General features: G+C 40.6%; 1 protein-coding gene across 1 annotated transcript; it reads right to left on the bottom strand.

Moving 5' to 3' along the window:
* Positions 1 to 688: 688 nt before the first annotated feature.
* LOC111962469 (syntaxin-18) lies at positions 689 to 16350 on the bottom strand. The gene is made up of 11 exons (XM_070442947.1): positions 16130 to 16350; positions 4346 to 4413; positions 3119 to 3234; positions 2885 to 2962; positions 2711 to 2777; positions 2261 to 2379; positions 1715 to 1812; positions 1514 to 1572; positions 1339 to 1408; positions 1127 to 1207; positions 689 to 903 (listed from the first exon to the last, which is right to left on the bottom strand). The coding sequence occupies exons 1-11, from the start codon at positions 16280 to 16282 to the stop codon at positions 808 to 810; spliced, it is 1005 nt and encodes a 334-aa protein (XP_070299048.1). The 5' UTR covers positions 16283 to 16350; the 3' UTR covers positions 689 to 807.
* Positions 16351 to 20256: the final 3906 nt, after the last annotated feature.

Raw genomic sequence — 20256 nt, 5'->3', positions numbered from 1 at the left:
CTATCTTCACACAAACAAAAGGCTTACATGCTCGTTGTAACTCAATAACTATTCTTGAAAATATCCCATCTGCAAGAGCTTAGCCTTAACTCATGGGATATTAGTAATTATTAACCGGGTGGTTCGAGCCCTGAATGCTGATTGGCTGAAAGCTGTGGTATGACAAAAAAAATGTATACCACAGCTAAGGGCTGTTTCCAGGCACTCTGCGTTGCGTCGTGGTAAGAACAGCCATTAGCCGTGGTATATTGGCGATATCCCACACCCCATCTGGCCTTATTGCTTAATTATCTAATATCTTCTAAATGTGTACATACCATTGAAATAAATATATATGAAAGACCACAAGGGTTTAAAAAAACATTTTCTTCATCTCAACAAAGCATAAGTACACAATATCAAGATCTCAATACAGATTTTGACAGACTAAGTTCAGAAACCACTTACTTCCTTTGAGAATGACAGCAGAGGACAGTTGCTGTTGATGCAATAACAAGCATAGTGGTCAGTATGTATGCGATACCGACTGCCCATATACACAGTGCAGGTGGATGACAGCACTTTGCATTCAGCCAATAGCGTGCTTGGCTGAACAGGAAGAGTTACCTAGTAACATGCGTTTACACTGACTTCTAGTGGCTCGAGTACGGTTGACATGTAGTGAAGTCGTCATCAAAGCACTGGTCTGGGGGGGGGGGGTTAGGAAAAGCTGGTCCTAGACCCAACACTGTCCATCCAACCATATACTTCAATGTGATAAGCACTTAGGGCTAGGCCCGGGCTGATGTCCCTTCCTGGTTCAGGGGGTTAGCTGTCGTACCAATCCAGGAAGAGCAGAGAGAAGGAGCACATGACAAGGAAGAAGAGGATCCAGACACGGAATCCAGCATTGTTTTTGATGGCCTGGAAACAAGTTAAGCGTACAATGAAACATACAGAGCTAAAACAGATCACTGGCTGTGTTGAGCAACCTCGAGTCAGTTCTAAATATTTGGTAATTTTTTTTTTTAATAAAAGTTATATCCAATGGAAATCTATGGAAACAGCCATAATCTAAAAATACAACAATATACAGTATAATGAGTAGGGGAAACTACTGGGGTTGTTTAGCATAACCTGCCATTACCTCTCGGATGTCCTCGTTTCCCTCTTTAACGTTTTCAGTGGCTCCCACAACTAGCTGATGGATACTGTCGATATCAGTTTCCTGTGAACAATGCATCGACAGGAAATAAGTAACACACTAATAACACATCAATAACACCTTATTAAGTGGGATGGGCATTCTTTTCAATAGAGGCATTTTCCTTCAGGGATGGCCAAATGGAGGTCACTCACTTGCATTAGCACCTTCTCCGCAAAGATCTCCTGGAGTCGCGAGATCTCGACGACCTTGCCCTCGATTTGCCTGAAAGACATTAGGGAGGAGATTGTTTCATCTTTGCTTCACCTCAGTCATATCTAGAAATGTAGTGGTAAAAAAAATGGTCTGAAGGACTGATTAGACACTCACCTAACTTCATCTACTAGGTTGCTCATCTCACTCACCAGCCTCTGGTTCTCTTGTTCAAACTAGACAGAGTGAAACATGTATTGTAAATGCTGTGTAGAATCAGACAACAACATAAAGGCAATAATAGAAGTAACACAATGCATTGGAGAGAGGGAGAGCACATAGAAGCATACACAACATCTCTGTTCCATAGTTCCATACCATCTGCATCTCCTCAGGCGAGAGCTCGTCCTCCACACGGCCCTGGCCCTCCTCCCACAGGCTCACGTTGTTCTCCGGCACCTCCGTCACGCTCCGCTCTTCAGGGAGAAAACAAAAAGGGAGAAATACATCCCGTCTTCACTTCAAGCTCACGCTAACATCAAATCACTCCTGTGACTGTCATAGCCATTTATTTTCCGCTCTATCCATTTCCCTTTATCACACAAAGTCACTCCTTTCATAACCATCCCTTTACCTCTATCCAATTAGCTTTATTTTAAATACAGAAGTTGACCATTTTCATTCAAACATTTGAGTTTTGGGCACTTGTAAGATTTCCACGTGCAAATAGCGCTAAATGTCAAATGATTATACCAGTAGTAGTAAATAAATGAAAATCCATGAGAGAATAACAAGTTACATGTAGAGATGTGTGGGGCTGTAATAAAGACAAACACCATATAAATAGTCGGCTGTAGTGACTCAAAATAGATGTTCTTTCCACCCAGAGTCTCTTTGGGAACTCGTCTTGGTCTCTGTACTCACCACCGCCGCCGCTGCTGCTGCTCTCCTCCTTAGCCGTTTTCTCCTCGCTGTGCTGCTCCGCCGGTGAGCTTCTCTCTACCGCCGCCCTACTGTGGTGGTGCTCTGGCTCTAGTCTGGACCTGGAATAATATCAAAACACCAAAGGTCAGGCTTCCTAAAAGCCCCCCAAAAAACACAAGGCGAGGTCACAACATATATTATGGAGATAGCTTACTGCCAAAAATGTTGTCAATGAATGAAGAATCATTCACAAATAAATTATGTGTTATGAATATACATTTGTCAGAATTCAACTCAACGGTCCCTGAAATCAAGAATTCTGTCAATAAATGAATAACTCAAGTAATTTTTTCCATAATAGATGCGATTACTTTTAACCTTCCATTGCAATTTGTTAAAAAATGTAAATATTATTATTWTWATTTTTTTAATGATCTTTAAAACACTCACAGTCTCTTCTTGTCCACCACTCTCTTCACTCGTATAGCCCTCTGCTCGGAGTAAAGCTTGCATACTCCTGCAAACAGGAATGATCAACACAAATCCGATATTGTCGACATTATTACAAAGTACTTACAATATGCACCGACGTCAAATATATTGTGACGTCGCCAATGAGCCCACCTCTCAAATATTTCTCGATGAGGTCGAGGACCGCCACCCTGTGCTCTCTGATCTGTGTCGGTATGACCTGCTTCTCAGCTGGAAGGGCGACAACAAATGACAAAAGGGTTCTTATTATTGTGCATTATACAGTATGTCCAGTACATGCAAACCAATGGATTCACACACACACACACACACACACACACACACACACACACACACACACACACACACACACACACACACACACACACTCAGAGCGGAGCTGCTTGATGGCCTCAGAGCAGGTTCTCATGAAGATCTGGGCATCCTGGTCGATCTGGTCTCGCTCATTGTCTGTCATCCGGGTTAGGTCTGACGAGATGAGACTACAAAACACACAAAGCAATTGAAAGGAAACAAATCATATTTGGACCCAGGTCTGCTGTAAACTAGGTCTGCAGATTCTGTGCAGTTAAATGAAAATGCTAAGCCTATGTTGCCCTCTAGTGGATTCCTACTGTATAGCTAATAGATCATTCCCTCAGAATGATAGTTCTGGGATGACTGACATGCTCATTTCTCATTTTCTGTCAAAGAAACATGAAAAAGGCACCCAGACCTTTCCTGTGTTTGCAGTGTTTAATAAAAAATAATACAAATAAATACTTAAGTCAATTCTATGGGAAGATCACAATGTACTTCTTCCCATGTAAACTAATAATATGTTTTTATTATCACATTTTTAATGCATGTGACAGGTTTTTAATCACATTCTTTTTTGGGGGGGGGCTAATAGATCCAAATTGCTGCCTCTAAACTAAGGTAAGAAAATGTGATAACGTTTTTCAAGGCCAGCCCTGCGAGCGCGCACACACTGCCCTCGGGGCCTTGACCAGATGAAGCCTATGATTAGTCCCAGGGCGTGATTTGCTCTTCACTTGGTTGCAGCTCAATTATTCCACCCAATTAGACTGAGTCTCCAAAAGACCACCCCACTCGCTACTGACCCTGTGCCAGCGCCTGCCTTTCCCAACCACCCACCTCAATTAGACCAGTCAGACCTTAGAGCCTGCAACACAGCCTGCAGTCAACTCTGTAGACAGACAGACAGAGACAGACAGACAGACAGACAGACAGACAGAGAGTAGCTCCAGCCACTTTAGCCCCTAAGCCTATATAACTACTGCTTAGGCTTATGGTGATTAGTTAATGCCATCTACGTCTTTGACAATGAAGGCTCTCGGGTTGAGAAGGTTAAAACCTTTTTTGGATCCTTTATGAGACTGATGTTTCAAAGAGGAAAAGGCTCAATCAAGTTGGCAAAAGGTTAGATACATCCCAATCCACATGGAGGCCGAGCTGAACCCTTCCTGGAGGATTKTCTTTAGGCCAAACATGTGAAAAGGGATTAGCCCTACATCTTATAGCCACATGAAAGTCACTGTTGAAAACAGACAGTAAAAAGGACAGGGTTTGGTGACCTGAGACGAGGATTACCTTCCAGCATTCACATAGTCCTTCCTGTGCTGCAGCAGGAAGTCTTTCAGCTTGGTGATGTTGGAGATCTGTCAAAATGAAGAGAAAACACATTAGAGAAGTCTATCAATGTCTTCATGTTTCGCTCTCTATTTGTTGGCCACATCTTCTTTCATGATTTTRTCCCTGTCATGTCTTAAAGTAATGATGGACTGTCRTTTCTCTTTGCTTATTTGAGCTGTTCTTGCCATAATATGGACTTGGTATTTTACYAAATAGGGCTAKCTTCTGTATACCACAACACWACTGATTGACTTAAACGCATTAAGAAAGAAAGAAATTCCCCAAATTAACTTTTAACAAGGCACACCTGTTAATTGAAATGCATTCCAGGTGACGAACTCATAAAGTTGGTTGAGAGAATGCCAAGAGTGTGCAAAGCTGTCATCAAGGCAAAGGGTGGCTACTTTGAAGAATCTCAAATATATTTTGATTTGTTTAACCCTTTTTTTGGTTACTAAATGATTCCATATGTCTTATTTCATAGTTTTGATATCTTCACTTTTATTTTACAATGTAGAAAATAGCAAAAAAATAAAGAGAAACCCTTGACTCAGTAGGTGTGTCCAAAATTTTGACTGGTACTGTATGTATGTATGTATGTATGTATGTATGTATGTATGTATGTATGTATGTATGTATGTATGTATGTATGTATGTATGCATGTATGCATGTATGTATATAAAAAAAAAAATTGACACATTTTCTCCGCTCCTGACTGCATGTGCTGCCATAGAAATAGAATGAATAGAATGGTTGTCCAACAAGTCAATAATGGCATAATGGGTGGACTGGAAGCCATTATGAGTGTATCCATAGGAACAACGTTAGGTTGAAGATGACAATATTAGATGTCTCGCACAGCCAAATGCTGCAAAGACGTCTGAGAGGTTGGTGGATTTCATTCATTCACTGGTAGACCAAAGAGTTAGTTTCAGGCCCTGCTTGCATGTCTCAAGTTAGGCCTTCCTTTAAAATGACCAAACTTAGCATTCATTGACTGTGACAGGCCACCTTGTCCATCTGTCTCGCTCTATCCATTCTGAATTTTACGAATTAATATTGGTTTACGGCAAGACATACCAAATTCAAACTGGCAATTTCCTCGTTAAAATAGCATAGCTCTTGTAAATAAAATCATTCTCTTCTATACACTGTAGCTCCCTGACAGAAAACATTTAAATACGCCTGMAATGTATAATCTGTCGACTATGTATCATAGATAAAATGTCCGGGAAGATGTGTGCACAGGAAAACCAGAGGAAACTCGGTGGAATCCAATATTTGCTCCTATAATTCGGTTAACATCGAAAAACCCCTAATTGCTTCCCCATCCACAGAGCGGAGCGCAAGAAGGACAGACTACACACACAGCAGGCTCTGTTGGCGAAAATATAAGAGAAAAAAAAAAACTATGAGAGAATCCAGACAAGCGCCATGTTGAAAATGACACAATGAGTTCGACTGTGACAGAGACCCAGGGCGAGCGGGATTATTTTTCTAAAGCCAAACTACGCCGTCTTCGGTCCAGCTTTTTCCCTTCTAATGACCGTAATTACCAAATTGCTGCAGTGGTAAAGCACGACCTGGGTCCTGGTCTCTAATGGCGACCCTAAAAAATATCAACGAGAAGAAAAACRACAGGACTTTGAAAAGAAAAGGTTAAAAATAAATAAAAATAAATAAATACAGAGCTACAATTTGCTTGAAACCCATCACCTCTCCTAGAAAGCAAATAAGCATAGATGACTCGAGGTGTGACATTGCTTCAGAGCAATTAGAACAGAGCAGGTTTAAGATAACCGAGTAAAGGGCTGTGGCGGTGAGTCGACCCTTGTAATAATACAATTATCAGGGGTCAAAAGTTAATCGGTGTTCAGAGCACTTGGGAAGGGGTTGAGTGAAGCACAACGTTCCCATGGTTGAAAGGCAGGAGTATGTTGTTGTCTGCTGTCTGCTGTCTGTGTTGTTGTCTGCTGTCTTGCTAGATTCAAGACGAATGCCCTGTCTGGGATGGGCAACTCCAATCCTCGGGGGCCTGAGTGTCTTTATTTTCCTCTTCTCCCAGACACTCACTATATAATCGCAGCTATAAACCCATATCATGCTAATTTGGCCTACAACTCAGAGTCACTACATTCTTCTGCTTTTGTAACACACCTTCTCACCAGCAGGTAGCAATAGGCTGCCAGTTTGGAGCCCTACTGGCTTTCAGGAGAGAACAGAGGAGAAGAGAGAAGATGTCAAGAGTGCTGGTTTGGGGGGGGGGGGTTTGATCTGTCTCCTGTGTGTATACATTTGGGCTCAGATTCCCACTGCAACCTCCAGGGTTTGCAGGGGGTCACCGGGATCAATTGCTCTTGTAACTTAAGACTCTAAAGAGCTAGTAATACCTAAACAATGAGGAAGGGGGTAGCCTTGTGCTTGCGGCTGGAGGAGAGTGYGTGTGTGTCCTTGCCAAAGTATGCGAATGTATATGAATGTGCTTGTGCGCGTATGTTGTGTTTGGAGCGAGGCAGCAGGAGGAGACAGTCTGCCGGGCTACATCTAATCTCATCATCATCAAGGACCCCCACTCTATCTTCTCACTCTCTCCTGCCCCTCAGCCTGTACGAAGCGCAAACAAACCATCACAGTGCATTATTATTAAAACACATTTTTAAAGGCTTAGTCAGCTGATTTTTTTTCTTAAGTCAGTCGGGGCAGGCTCTTTATTTGACTAAAACCAGGTAACTGAGATAATTTGATAATGATCACCCAGACTCCATTGCTTGACCCCTAGATGCCCATTTTGAAGCCTGTCCAAATATGATTTGAGATCTATAGACTATAACTAGCCTAATTGTTCAAAGAAGACACTATGAGAAACACTTAAAGCTCTTTGCAGTGGAGGGGACGTCGCCACATAGATCTTTTCACTGCATTTACGTCTTACTCTTGTGTATTAGAAATTGAGATTTCTGGTCAGTCACAGCAACACAGTCAATAATCTACACAGTACACAATCTACACAAAGGCAATCTAGGAGCTTTAAAAAAAAAATTGTCAAAGAATGTGCATTTTGCAGGGTTATAATCTGGACTACAACAAACATATCTAAACATCTCAGATTTCAAAAGAAATAGAGAAATTTATTAAAAGCAAAATAATTTTTCTGGTTTTAGTTMAAACTAGGCCTATGAAATACTGCGGTGTTCACATAGCAGACTCATGGCGGCAGGATGATACCGGATGTCACTGTTTTCAATGAGATGACGACAGCAAATTCTGCCACAAAATACCATCCACTGGGTCCACTTTGTGGTTCAAAGTGCTTTATTTATTCAGTTAAAAATCTTGGCCGTAAGTTAGCGTGTTCTTCTAACCAGCTAGCCAGGCCAACTGCCAAGCAACGTACGGTAGTCCACGAGTTTTCATGCCATCCAATCGGACTTTTTTGAGTCACATACTTCAATGCAGCATAAACAAAGAACAAAGTATACGTTTAACTAGGAGACCACTGTCGTTCTCCTTTTGCTCTAATGTCAGATGTCGAGTTTTTGCCCACATCACTTGGGGGGGGGGGGGGGGGCAAAAACAAGCAACGTGTCCAATTGATGAACAAAGGCTCTGAGGTTTATCCTGTTCAAAGCAGCGCTCTCTCCTGACTACAATGGACGTGAACAATGTCATATTCTAGCTTCATTGAGAAAGGAAGAAATTGGGAACACATCAGACTTCCCCTCAGCCCCTCGGAACCTCTACCGCCTTCACTTATTTTAGCCCAGTCTTTCATTTTAACTTTAATGGAAAACATGACTAACAAACCTGAATGTTGTGTTGTTTGTTGGGTAGTTGAGCAACACTAATGTTTGGTTTTGTTGCACTTCAGGGATTCATTAATGAAACACACAGATGGACACATTCTCCTCAAGGCCTGTGTATATGGTGCCCACAGTAGAACAGACTAGATTAAACTAAAATGTAGGCTACCCAAATGTAAATGTTAACTGGTAATTAGGTTTGCCTAATTCTTTGACACGTTCAATGTTTATTGTGTCTTTGTGAAAAAGGCAGGTAGGCCTATCACAATTTTTTTTTAAAGGGGACCATCGCGCTTTCCCAGAAGCTTGGCTGGTGCGTAAAACCTGCAAATTCATTCAAACAAAAAGGTCTAATGGGTCCGCACTTAAAAAGATGTCGCATAAAGCTTACTTCATTTTTTAAAATTAGTATTTTCATTGCATCAGGGATAGCGTACGCAAATGTTTTGGCTTCGCAGCCTTCTGTGAGTAGGTACAATTTTCTTTTAATTCAAGACAGCATTTGTACGGAACAAATGATGCAGTGAAAATCATTTAAAAAATGAAGTAAGCTTTCATGCAACAACTTTTTGTTTGGCCTATTACAAAAGCCCCGAAACCTTTTACAGTTGTTTTGAGAAAAGTCACTTTCCCTCTAAGGTTTGTTCTGGTGGTCCCTGAGCCTGAGAGTGGATGTTCCCTAGTTTGTGATTGAGGACATTTTTCTGTGTATTTTAATACAGATACATTAAATAATATCCTAATTGAGAATGTTTGAGTAATCTATTATCCTATAGATTACTTATTGTCTTATGTGGCCTAGGCCTATTTGTCAAGGAATGAGTCTCATTGCTTAATTAAATAATGCCGTTATGGCTCATATCAATCTGAATTTTGCCTATAAAGCCTGTGTCTCTGAAGCAGTACAGTATTTTTGTTACAATTACACTGTTTAGTCTGCCAAGTATCTGGATTTCATCTCGCTGCCCCCTAAGTTTGACACTCGTCCACAGACCTGTGTTTGTGCATTTACGTCTCCATATGACACTTTATTTTATTTATTTTTTTGCTAAACTGGCAAAATCCCCTTTCTTGAAATGTCTGTGGGCAAATGCTAGATAAGATTATATTCCGCACTTGCATTTGATGCCTCAAAATTCTATTTTCCTGGCCTCCGTGCGAAAACAGAGCAGAGATTAAACCTACTGGTAAAGACAGTGTTTAGCAGGACATTCAGATCAGGTAAATCCCCTCAAATCCCAACCTGGTGGTGAGAGAATACATTTGCAGTTGAGTGAGGGAAATATAGATATTTAAAAAAAATACTTTGTGGAAGATAATGAAGACTAGTGAGACTACAAAACATAAACCACTGATCATGACAGCGGATGCAGGTTCATGGCAATTATTGTGGGGTGACATGCAAAAACTTGCTCTGTGTCAACAGGGAGAAGAGTAAGAAAATGTGGTGAAGAGATTTGTTCAAATTAGGCGTGTGATTCTCAGGTAATGGGGCCAACAAATATAACCTAGGCTTGTACCTTATCTCTTAGCCTAACAGTTAGACTATGGCTTTCTAATTTTAGAGCAGCTACATTCCATCAAAGCATCACATTTACTGCCCTGTGTAAGCACTTCAAAACTTTATATTTTGCCAGAAAGTGTTTTTCCCCCAATAGGAGAGACTGTTTTAGGGAATTTCTCAGACATTCACAGTTCACTTGCGAACAGAACAATTATGTCTGAAATGGACCCAGGTTATCAAAATGTAACTCAATGTTTTGAGAATATACCAGATTATCATTTCCATTTCAAAATACGCCATGAGAGGGCAACCGCTACCTCGCTCGAGTTAGGTAATAAACGCATATTTCTAAGTGCTGGCTGATCACCTCACTTTTCGGACATTCAAAGAAAACACAGTAAAAAGCGGTCCATTGTGGAACGGCGCTGTTGATTTGAACAATTTCGGGGTGACCTCCTGCATTTAAACACGAGAAGAGCAGCCTGCTGTGGAGATGAGGGGAGCGGTGAAACTGAGATCACAGTACCTCAAACCAACCCCTGAGGTAAAAGATTCCCTCCCGATCACCGCACCTCAGACACTTACTAGCCGCTCTTACTAGTCCATCAAGCATTTTGCTTCGCCATAAAAAATATATGTTCACCCTCTGCAACGGGTAAAGTTTTGAGGGTAAAAAAAACAACCCATACATGCTACTTTATATTTGTTTACTTTGAAGTTTTCCTCCCTATCTGTTTTGTGAAGTGTCACTGGGAACTGAGAAGGCAGTGCATGTCTTGGAGGGCGCCCACATCTGTTCAGCATTAGGGGCCGGCCGTCAACATTGTTACTTGGGACCTAATTTAATGTTTTCTCTGCTTTGATCTTCCACCTTTAATCACTGGCTCTTGGGAGGATCGGCTTTCCTCAAGAAATTGTTAGAAAGCTGAAAGAAAATGTTATTGCAGCATGTTTATGGAATCAAACATGTAAAGAGAGGGCTCGCACACAGAAAAAAAATGGATCCTGTATCTGAAGTCTTACAGAGAAAAGGATGAGGGGGTGGGGGCAGATGAAAACCACCACATAACTGTATGCAGTGAGGACATTCCAAAATTTCAATTTCTCCAAACATTGGTTCACCAAGATCGTTTCTGATGATATCGGTAGCACAGGGGAGACAGCGGGAGGGTGGGGGCCCAGGGTCGGGGGGTGCACCACAGGCTAGGTTTGAGTTTCCTCAAATCAGCATCCCTGCTTTCATTAAACCATCATTTCCAATATCATTGCAACAGGGGTGCGAGAGGCATAACAAAGCATAGTTGTGTGGAGCTGAGTGACTGGGCTTGTTTCTCCTGGCTATGGTTGGTGGGGACATCAGGTATGGATCAAGAGCTGATGTCCCTGGGGAAATCCAGAGGAGTTCTTCAAGGTGCCTTTGATAGGGCTTGTATCCATGATACTCACTTCTGCATAGTGGTCACGCTGCATGTGGCGCACTTATTCTATTTGCCAGTCGCTTTCAATGAGCCCTCTTTATTTCTACACCAATGATGGGTCGCGACTATGTGGTGAGTGAGAGTCTGAAAGTCCAGGAAGACCACAGATCTAGGATCCACGGATCTATCCACAACCTACTGCATTTGAATGACATGTAAAAAATAAAATAAAATAAAAAAAAGTTTTAAAAAAGAGGAAGATGTGGGGGTAAAGAACACAGCCTCTCATCAGGACTGTCCATCACTGGGTGTTTCATATTAGGCTATCCCCTAACATTGGAACAGGCTTTAATCAAGGAAGGCCCAAAACATTTTCAGACTCCAGCCGCCCAAGCCAGACTGTTCTCTCTGCTACCGCACAGCAAGCGGTACTAATGCACTAAGTACTAAGTCTGGAATCAACAAGACCCTGAACAGCTTCTACCCCAAGCCATAAGACTACCAAACGAGACAGGTAATAGCTAATTCAATGGCTACCCGGAGTATCTGCATTAGAGGTCGAACCGATTATGATTTTTCAACGCCGATGCCGATTATTGGAGGACTAAAAAAGCCGATATCGATTAATCGGCCGATATTTTTTGTTTATTTGTAATAATGACAATTACAACAATACTGAATGAACACTTATTTTAACTTAATATAATACATCAATAAAATCTATTTAGCCTCAAATAAATAATGAAACATGTTTAATTTGGTTTAAATAATGCAAAAACAAAGTGTTGGAGAAGTAAAAGTGCAACATGTGCCATGTAAGAAAGCTAACGTTTAAGTTCCTTGCTCAGAACATGAGAACATATGAAAGCTGGTGGTTCCTTTTAACATGAGTCTTCAATATTCCCAGGTAAGAAGTTTTAGGTTGTAGTTATTATAGGAATTATAGGACTATTGCTCTCTATACCATTTGTATTTCATTAACCTTTGACTATTGGATGTTCTTATAGGCACTTTAGTATTGCCAGTGTAACAGTATAGCTTCCATACTTCTCCTCGCTCCTACCTGGGCTCGAACCAGGAACACAACGACTACAGCCACCCTCGAAGCAGCATTACCCATGCAGAGCAAGGGGAATAACTACTCCAAGTCTCAGAGCGAGTGACGTTTGAAATGCTATTAGCGCGCACCCCGCTAACCATTTCACATCGGTTACACCAGCCTAATCTCGGGAGTTGATAGGCTTGAAGCACAGCGAAGAGCTTCTGGCAAAACGCAGGAAAGCGCTGTTTGAATGAATGCTTACGAGCCTGCTGCTGCCTACCACCGCTCAGTCAGACTGCTCTATCAAATCATAGACTTAGTTATAACATAATAACACACAGAAATACGAGCCTTAGGTCATTAATATGGTCGAATCCGGAAACTATCATCTCGAAAACAAGACGTTTATTCTTTCAGTGAAATACAGAACCGTTCCGTATTTTATCTAACGGGTGGCATCCATAAGTCTAAATATTCCTGTTACATTGCACAACCTTCAATGTTATGTCATAATTACGTAAAATTCTGGCAAATTAGGCAGCCAAAACTGTTGCTTATACACTGACTCTGCGTGCAATGAACGCAAGAGAAGTGACACAATTTCACCTGGTTAATATTGCCTGCTAACCTGGATTTCTTTTAGCTAAATATGCAGGTTTAAAAATGTATACTTCTGTGTATTGATTTTAAGAAAGGCATTGATGTTTATGGTTAGGTACACATTGGAGCAACGATACGCACCGCATCGATTATATACAACGCAGGACAACCTAGAAAAACTAGTAATATCATCAACCATGTGTAGTTATAACTAGTGATTATGATTGATTGATTGTTTTTTATAAGATAACTTTAATGCTAGCTAGCAACTTACCTTGGCTTCTACTGCATTCGCGTAACAGGCAGGCTCCTCGTGGAGTGCAATGTAATCAGGTGGTTAGAACGTTGGACTAGTTAACTGTAAGGTTGCAAGATTGAATCCCCCGAGCTGACAAGGTAAAAATCCGTAGTTCTGCCCCTGAACGAGGCAGTTAACCCACCGTTCCTAGGCCGTCATTGAAAATAAGAATGTGTTCTTAACTGACTTGCCTAGTTAAATAAAGATTAAATAAAAAGTGTAAAAAAATAATAATTTWAAAAAAAATCGTCCAAATCGGTGTCCAAAAACACAGATTTCCGATTGTTATGAAAACTTGAAATCGGCCCTAATTAATCGGCCATTCCGATTAATCGGTCGACCTCTAATCTGCATTGACCCGATTTTTACACTAACTCTATGCACACACACTGGACTCTACCCACACATACTTACGCTGACAACCCAACACACACTACATACTGTGCATTCGGCAAAGTATTCAGACCTCTTCACATTTTGTTACGTTACAGCCTTATTCTAAAATTTATTTTAAAAAAGAATCCTCAGCAATTTATACACAATACCTCATAATGACAAAGTGAAAACAGGTTAAGAATTTTTTGCAAATCTATTAAATATAAAAAACAAATACCTTATTTACATAAGTATTCAGACCCTTTGCTATGAGACTCGAAATTGAGCTCAGATGCATCCTGTTATCATTGAACATCCTTGAGATGTTTCTACAACTTGGAGTTCACCTGCAGTAAATTCAATTGATTGGACATGATTTGGAAAGGCACACACCTGTCTATATAAAGGTCCCACAGTTGACAGTGCATGTCAGAGAAAAAACTAAGCTATGAGGTCGAAGGAATTGTCTGTAGAGCTCTGAGACAGGATTGTGTTGAGGCACATATCTGGGGAAGGGTACCAAAACATTTCTTTAGCATTGAAGATCCCCATCATTCTTAAATGGAAGAAGTTTAGAACCACCAAGACTCTTCCGAGAGCTGGCCGCCCGGCCAAACTGAGCAATCGGGAGAAGGGCCTTGGTCATGGACGGTGACCAAGAACCCGATGGTCACCCTGACAGAGCGCCAGAGTTCCTCTGTGGAGATGTGAGAACCTTCCAGAAGGACAACAATCTCTGTAACACCCCACATATCAGGTCTTTATGGTAGAGTGGCCAGACGGAAGCCACTCCTCAGTAAAAAGGCACATGACAGCCTGCTTGGAGTTTGCCAAAAGGCACCTAAAGACTCTCAGACCATGAGAAACAAGATTCTCTGGACTGATGAAACCAAGATTGAACTCTGGCCTGAATGCCAAGCGTCACATCTGGAGGAAACCAGGCACCGCTCATCATTTGCCCAATACCATCCCTACGGTGAAGCATGGTGGTGGCAGGATCAGCAGCAGGGACTGGGAGACTAGGCAGGATCGAGGAAAAGGAACAGCGCAAAGCATAGAGAGATTCTTGATGAAAACCCGCTCCAGAGCGCTTAGGACCTCAGACTGGGGCGAACGTTCACCTTCCAACAGGACAAAGACCCAAGCACACTGCCAAGACAATGCAGGAGTGGCATCGGGACAAGTCTCTGAATGTCCTTGAGTGACCCAGCCAGAGCCCGGACTTGAACCCGATTGCACATCTCCGGAGAGACCTGAAAATAGCTGTGCAGCAACGCTCCTCATCCAACTTGACAGAGCTTGAGAGGATCTGCAGAGAAGAATGCGAAAAACTCCCCAAATACAGGTGTGCCAAGCTTGTAGCGTCATACCCAAGAAGACTAGAGGCTGTAATCACTGCAAAATGTGCTTCAAAAAAGTATTGGGTAAAGGGTCTGAATACTTGTGTAAATGTGATATTTCCATTTTTAATACATTTGCCAAAATTTCTAAAAACCTGTTTTTGCTTTGTCATTATGGGATATTTTGTGTAGATTGATGAGGAAAAATACAACTTAATCCATTTTTGAACAAGGCTGTAACGTAACAAAATGTGGGAAAAAATAAAGGGGTCTGAATACTTTCCGAATGCACTGTATGCCCACACACTTTCCCACTCAGCACATACACTGGTATTGTCTATCCTGTTGCCCAGTCACTTTACCCCTACCTACAGTGCATTCAAAAAGTACTCATATACCCTCCACTTATTCCACATTTTGTTGTGTTACAGCCGAGCAGATGGGCTGAGAACGGAGAGGAGAAAAAAACGCAAGGAAATCAAAAGATAACTTATCTAAAGGGATTTGACTTCTCAAACACGGCAAAAAGACGACACAATATCACCTTATTAATTCAGCCACTTACTTAGCTAAGTAGTAAGTAAAACATTTAGGGGTCATGTTAACGCAGAATTCTTCATTTTTCATGCAGGAAAAAATTATAACGCATAATAAATATCTTGCTGCGTTTTGTAAACGCATATCTAAAATGGTTGTTATTGTAATTTCTGCTCGGCATCAGACTAATTGTGTGCTTCAGTTGCACTTCTTCCACTTGGATGAGAATTCACAAATAGGCATTCTATCAGCAGACAGCGCTCTGACTGTAGCTACTTTTCTCGGTGTAGCCAGCTTACTTATCTCCGGGAAATGCAATAAACTTTAAGAAAAACATTAGGAAATGTAGCTGGCTACACCGAGAAAATGTGTAACTATCTAGCTAGTAGAATACACTGACTGTATGTAGGCGTTCCGGAACGCACCACTAACCTGTCAAATGCAAAAAGTAGTAGGTGGCTAGCTAAGTTACATGCCAAGTTCTGAACGTTTGAGCAAAGTATTATTGGTTACTTAGAGGTCGATATAAGTAGCGAGCACATCATAGACCTAGGCCTTTTTAGATAGCAGGCTAGTTGTTAGTTAACGTTAGGTGTTAACTTTCATGACTTCCAGATACGTTTGACTAATGTCGTTAGCACGCTAGCCTCTGACTCGGCTAACGTTAGCTAACTGACGAGCTAGCTAGCTACCATTAGCTATAACGGCACCGAACTCTATTAATTTCCATCTCTACACAACTGTTATTAAAATAAATTAGCTACATTAACGTTAGCTAACGTTAGCTAGCAAGGCAAACGTTAGCCTGTGCAGTGAATGTCACTCACCACTTCCTTCGCCTTGAGAGAAAATCCATGTTTGGGTCTGCTCTTCTTGAAGATTTCATCTTTCGGCAAATCAAACCCTACTCCGATAGCTTTATTTCGGGTTTTTACCGTTTTGACACTGGCTTTGAACAGTAAAGTTATATCAACAGCCATTTCTGTCAGTAGCACGGCAGTACACGCCACTGTCAACAGCGACACGTCACCACATTCAACGTCATATTTTTGCGACGCATGGGTGCGTTCCAAACATGCATGGTTGGCCACTTTAGTGACAATGCCGGTGTTTGGAGGATATATTGGCAGGATGTTGTTAGGCCCGAGACTAAGTCGATGGTCGGCAAACCGTGCAAATATATCCTCCAAACACCGGGTTCGAGGGCATTATCACTTTTATACAAAAGGTTACCAACCTATTCAAATAATGATTGACATATTTTCATAAAAAAGGTTATTTTGTTGAATTTATTCATAGTATTTTATCCTTCCACAAGATACAGTCCTGACACAAATTTAGGGTTGCTACCCAAGCCATTTGTTCTATCGATTCAGTTGCCAGAGCTGCGACCCAGTTGTTCAGTCTTTTTGTTCTGTGTCTATGGACGCGACCCAGACATTCGTTCTAAATGTTCCATTGCCATACTGGCTGCCAACGTTCTTATCCCTTGCTTGCTAGCTAGCCAACTACAGTTCATTTACAGTCATGTCAAACAGTACTGTCAGAATAACACCAGTAGCTGCATTTGCATTTGTTTAACCTGTTTTCTAGTGAGATGTATTTCAACGCATCCATTACAATGAGCTAATGAGGCGCGATTTCGCCTGGTATAGAAAATGTGATCTTTCATCAGGACACTGTTTTTCAGAGGAGCTAGCCAACAACACAGCTAACACAATCACTTCAAACTGAAGCTGGAAAGAATGCAAACTAGCTGCACTTCATTTTGTTTTACCTTTTTTAAATTTACATTTCTTTGTATATATCCATAAAAATGCCTGTCTGTCTCATCCAGACTGCCGACACGTTCATTACTATGGGACAGCTGGAGATCGAATTTGAATATTGAAACAATGTTGCAAATGTCGGAGAGACAGATAGCAAGGTTTATACACTAATGTCCACTGTTGAAAACTAAATGTTAGTGTGCAATGTGAGATAATGTCTAGATGCTTTTTATAGTGGAGATCAAGTTTATAAATTGCCTGGCTGGGCTGATGAGACAGTGGATTGCGCAGTCAGATGGAACAGAGTAAATATGCTGGAATGTGGTTTTAACCAACCAATATTCAGGATTAGAACCACCCGATGTATAATTAAGCACAGATACTGTAGAACAATGAGTTATAAAAAATCTTTGACAAGTGTGCAGCATTCCAGTAAAATACTATCTAGGGATCAAAAGTGCAAAAGAAAAATAATAAAATGAATAGCATGTATTTCACCCCAATATTCTGTGGAAGAGTTGCTGATTATTATGCAAGGGTGGTCTTAATGTTTAGAATGTACATTAACCACATTTTAAAACGTATGAATACATTTTGCTAAAGCATAGACCAAGCTAACAATTCTAGGGAGATAATGTTTTTGTAATGTTATCCGTAATGTTCCCCTAATGTTTGAGTCTCCAGTTTTCTGTTAGTTAGGGGAACATTCTACTTATGATAGCAAAAACCTTCTGAGAACCTTTTTAGCAGGTTTTGGTGTTAAAGTTAGGAGAACATTGCCTTAATGTCAAGCCGAACTTATCTACAACGTGGTTACAATGTTCTGAGAATAGACACGTTTCGTGGGAATGTTGCAAGAACATTTCTGTGTATCAGTTGTCAGGACGTCGCCTGATGGTCCCAAAGAAACGTTCTCCCCCCCCAAAAACTTACTACACATCACGTATTGTTACTGTTGCCAAGCCCTGATTTGTGAACCACTGATCTATTCACAGCTCTTTTTGTCTGTTGGCAAGGGATACTCACACACACACACACACACATATTTGACACACTTTGACACACGTGATTACATTGTGCATGTTCATTTATACAGTAATTATTATTCAACATCAATAAAATACAGAAGAAAAAAATATTGAATGTACTTTTAACAGAGCTGAGATTGAATTAAAAGTGCATTCATCTTGTTGCTTACACCTATCAAGTTGTTTCATATCTACACAAGTGCCCAAGGAGTAGAGGTTAGGGTTTATACTGGACAGGGCCTCACTATACTGGCCCAATAAACACATGCCCTAATGATATCCCTCATTGGCACAGTGGTTAGGGTGTTTGTCATGGGTGCTGTTGGCCTGGGTTTGAATCACCCTACTCTCACGTTCTTAGCATTCTTAGTATGTTCATGTCATTATTTCACAACAGTTACAACACACCTATCTGATATAATTCAAATTGTATCTCATTGAAAAAATGGGAATTGGTAGAATTCTAGATAGCTGAGCATCTCAGAGAACTCTCTATCGTCTTTTTGAAATCCACACTAAAATACCACATAGAACAAACATGTGTCTCAAGGAATCATCAGCTCTCGTCATTGCATTTGTATCTGTAACATTCCTAATTTGTTGCCGAAACATGGCCCAAGTGGTAGTGTTGCTTCTGATAGAAACATACCCAGAACATGGTTGCCATATTCTCAGAATACCAGAAATGTGTACATTTACAGTAGCATATTTGTACTTTCTCACATTTGCCATTTAAACAATGATGATACCAGTTATACCAAAACAATACACAACACAGAGTTTCACAAAATTGCATCAGAATATATTACGGCAATATATAACTTTTATGAGTAACAGAGCAATATAACAAGTTACTGTCTTCAAATATTGTAATATTATTACAGTTACTTTTTCAAGTAACCTGTATATTACTTTCAGAAGCATATCTCTACCGGCGTTTTATATACATAAAAAAATAGAAATCTATACACATTGTGCTAATAAACAAAGATGCATAAATAATATTTCCAAATAAACAATCAAAATGTGAGACTCCCCTAGCAGCTCTCGAACCAAGGCCACCAGAACCAACGACAAACACCCTAACCACTGTCCCAATAAGGGATACAGTATATCTAAACCCTGTGCTTATTGGGCCAGTATTTTTTTTTTATGTAACCTTTATTTAACTATATTTAACCAGAAGAAACCATAAACCATCCTCCTTAGGCACTTGTGTAGATCTGAAACAACTTGATAGGTGCAAGCAATAGGGAGAATGCACTTTGAAGTACTGTAAATCGTAGCTGTGTTAAAAGTACACTCCAGAAAAACATTTTATTGATCATACGGATTCAGGAGTATCATTAAAACAGGTTCATATCCCCCACCAACATTAGACAACTATACAGAAAGCACTTAATTTGCTGAAATAAGTAAATCAAATCAATGATGAGAATAGTCAGATTAACTGATACCTGACATGGACATGGTAGAAAAACAGGAAGCTTGAAATACTGTGAATCAAGAGGTTGTGAGTTCAAATCCCAGGAAAGGACACATTGAGAAATAATTACATACACAATGTAAGTAAAAAGCACTGTGGTTGAGTATTGACAAGGAGCTATGAATAGATCAGTGGATTACCAATCACAGTGTTGCTTTGCAACAGTAACAAGACCTGATGTGTAATAAACTTTTCTTTGGACAAATAAATGTTCTTGCAAAATGACCCATGAAGCATTTCTAGAACATTAATATCTTAAGTTCTGAGAACATGGTAACCAGTTTGTTGCTAGCTTGGCAACCAGGCTACCAGGCTAGGAATTCAGGGAATTGACAAAGAGTTTCAGTGCTGCTATAGGATTCTTACCTAAGTGCACTGTAGAATTTTGAATGATGAAGTCATTTAATTGCTTAGGTATGTGATGTATACTTAAGTGCATTTTTGGACGTTGTAAATGTTTGACATACACCAATATAGATATTTATAAAAAATGACACTACAACGCTACCAAGTTAAGTAAAACTAAAAGAATGTCCTGTCTAGACGAATGTAGTAATTTGTATATAATATTTCTCACTTGGGTTGGCACCTAGATGTAAGTGTAGGGGCCCAACGTGTTGAAGAAAATACTGTTATTTGCTGTGCGGTTTGCTCATTTCCTTTGTTAGTGT

This window comes from Salvelinus sp. IW2-2015, linkage group LG1 (assembly GCF_002910315.2).
Source record: "Salvelinus sp. IW2-2015 linkage group LG1, ASM291031v2, whole genome shotgun sequence".
NCBI lineage: Eukaryota > Metazoa > Chordata > Actinopteri > Salmoniformes > Salmonidae > Salvelinus > Salvelinus sp. IW2-2015.
Note: the sequence above shows the minus strand (reverse complement) of the source record. Positions and strands in the feature narration are given on the sequence as shown.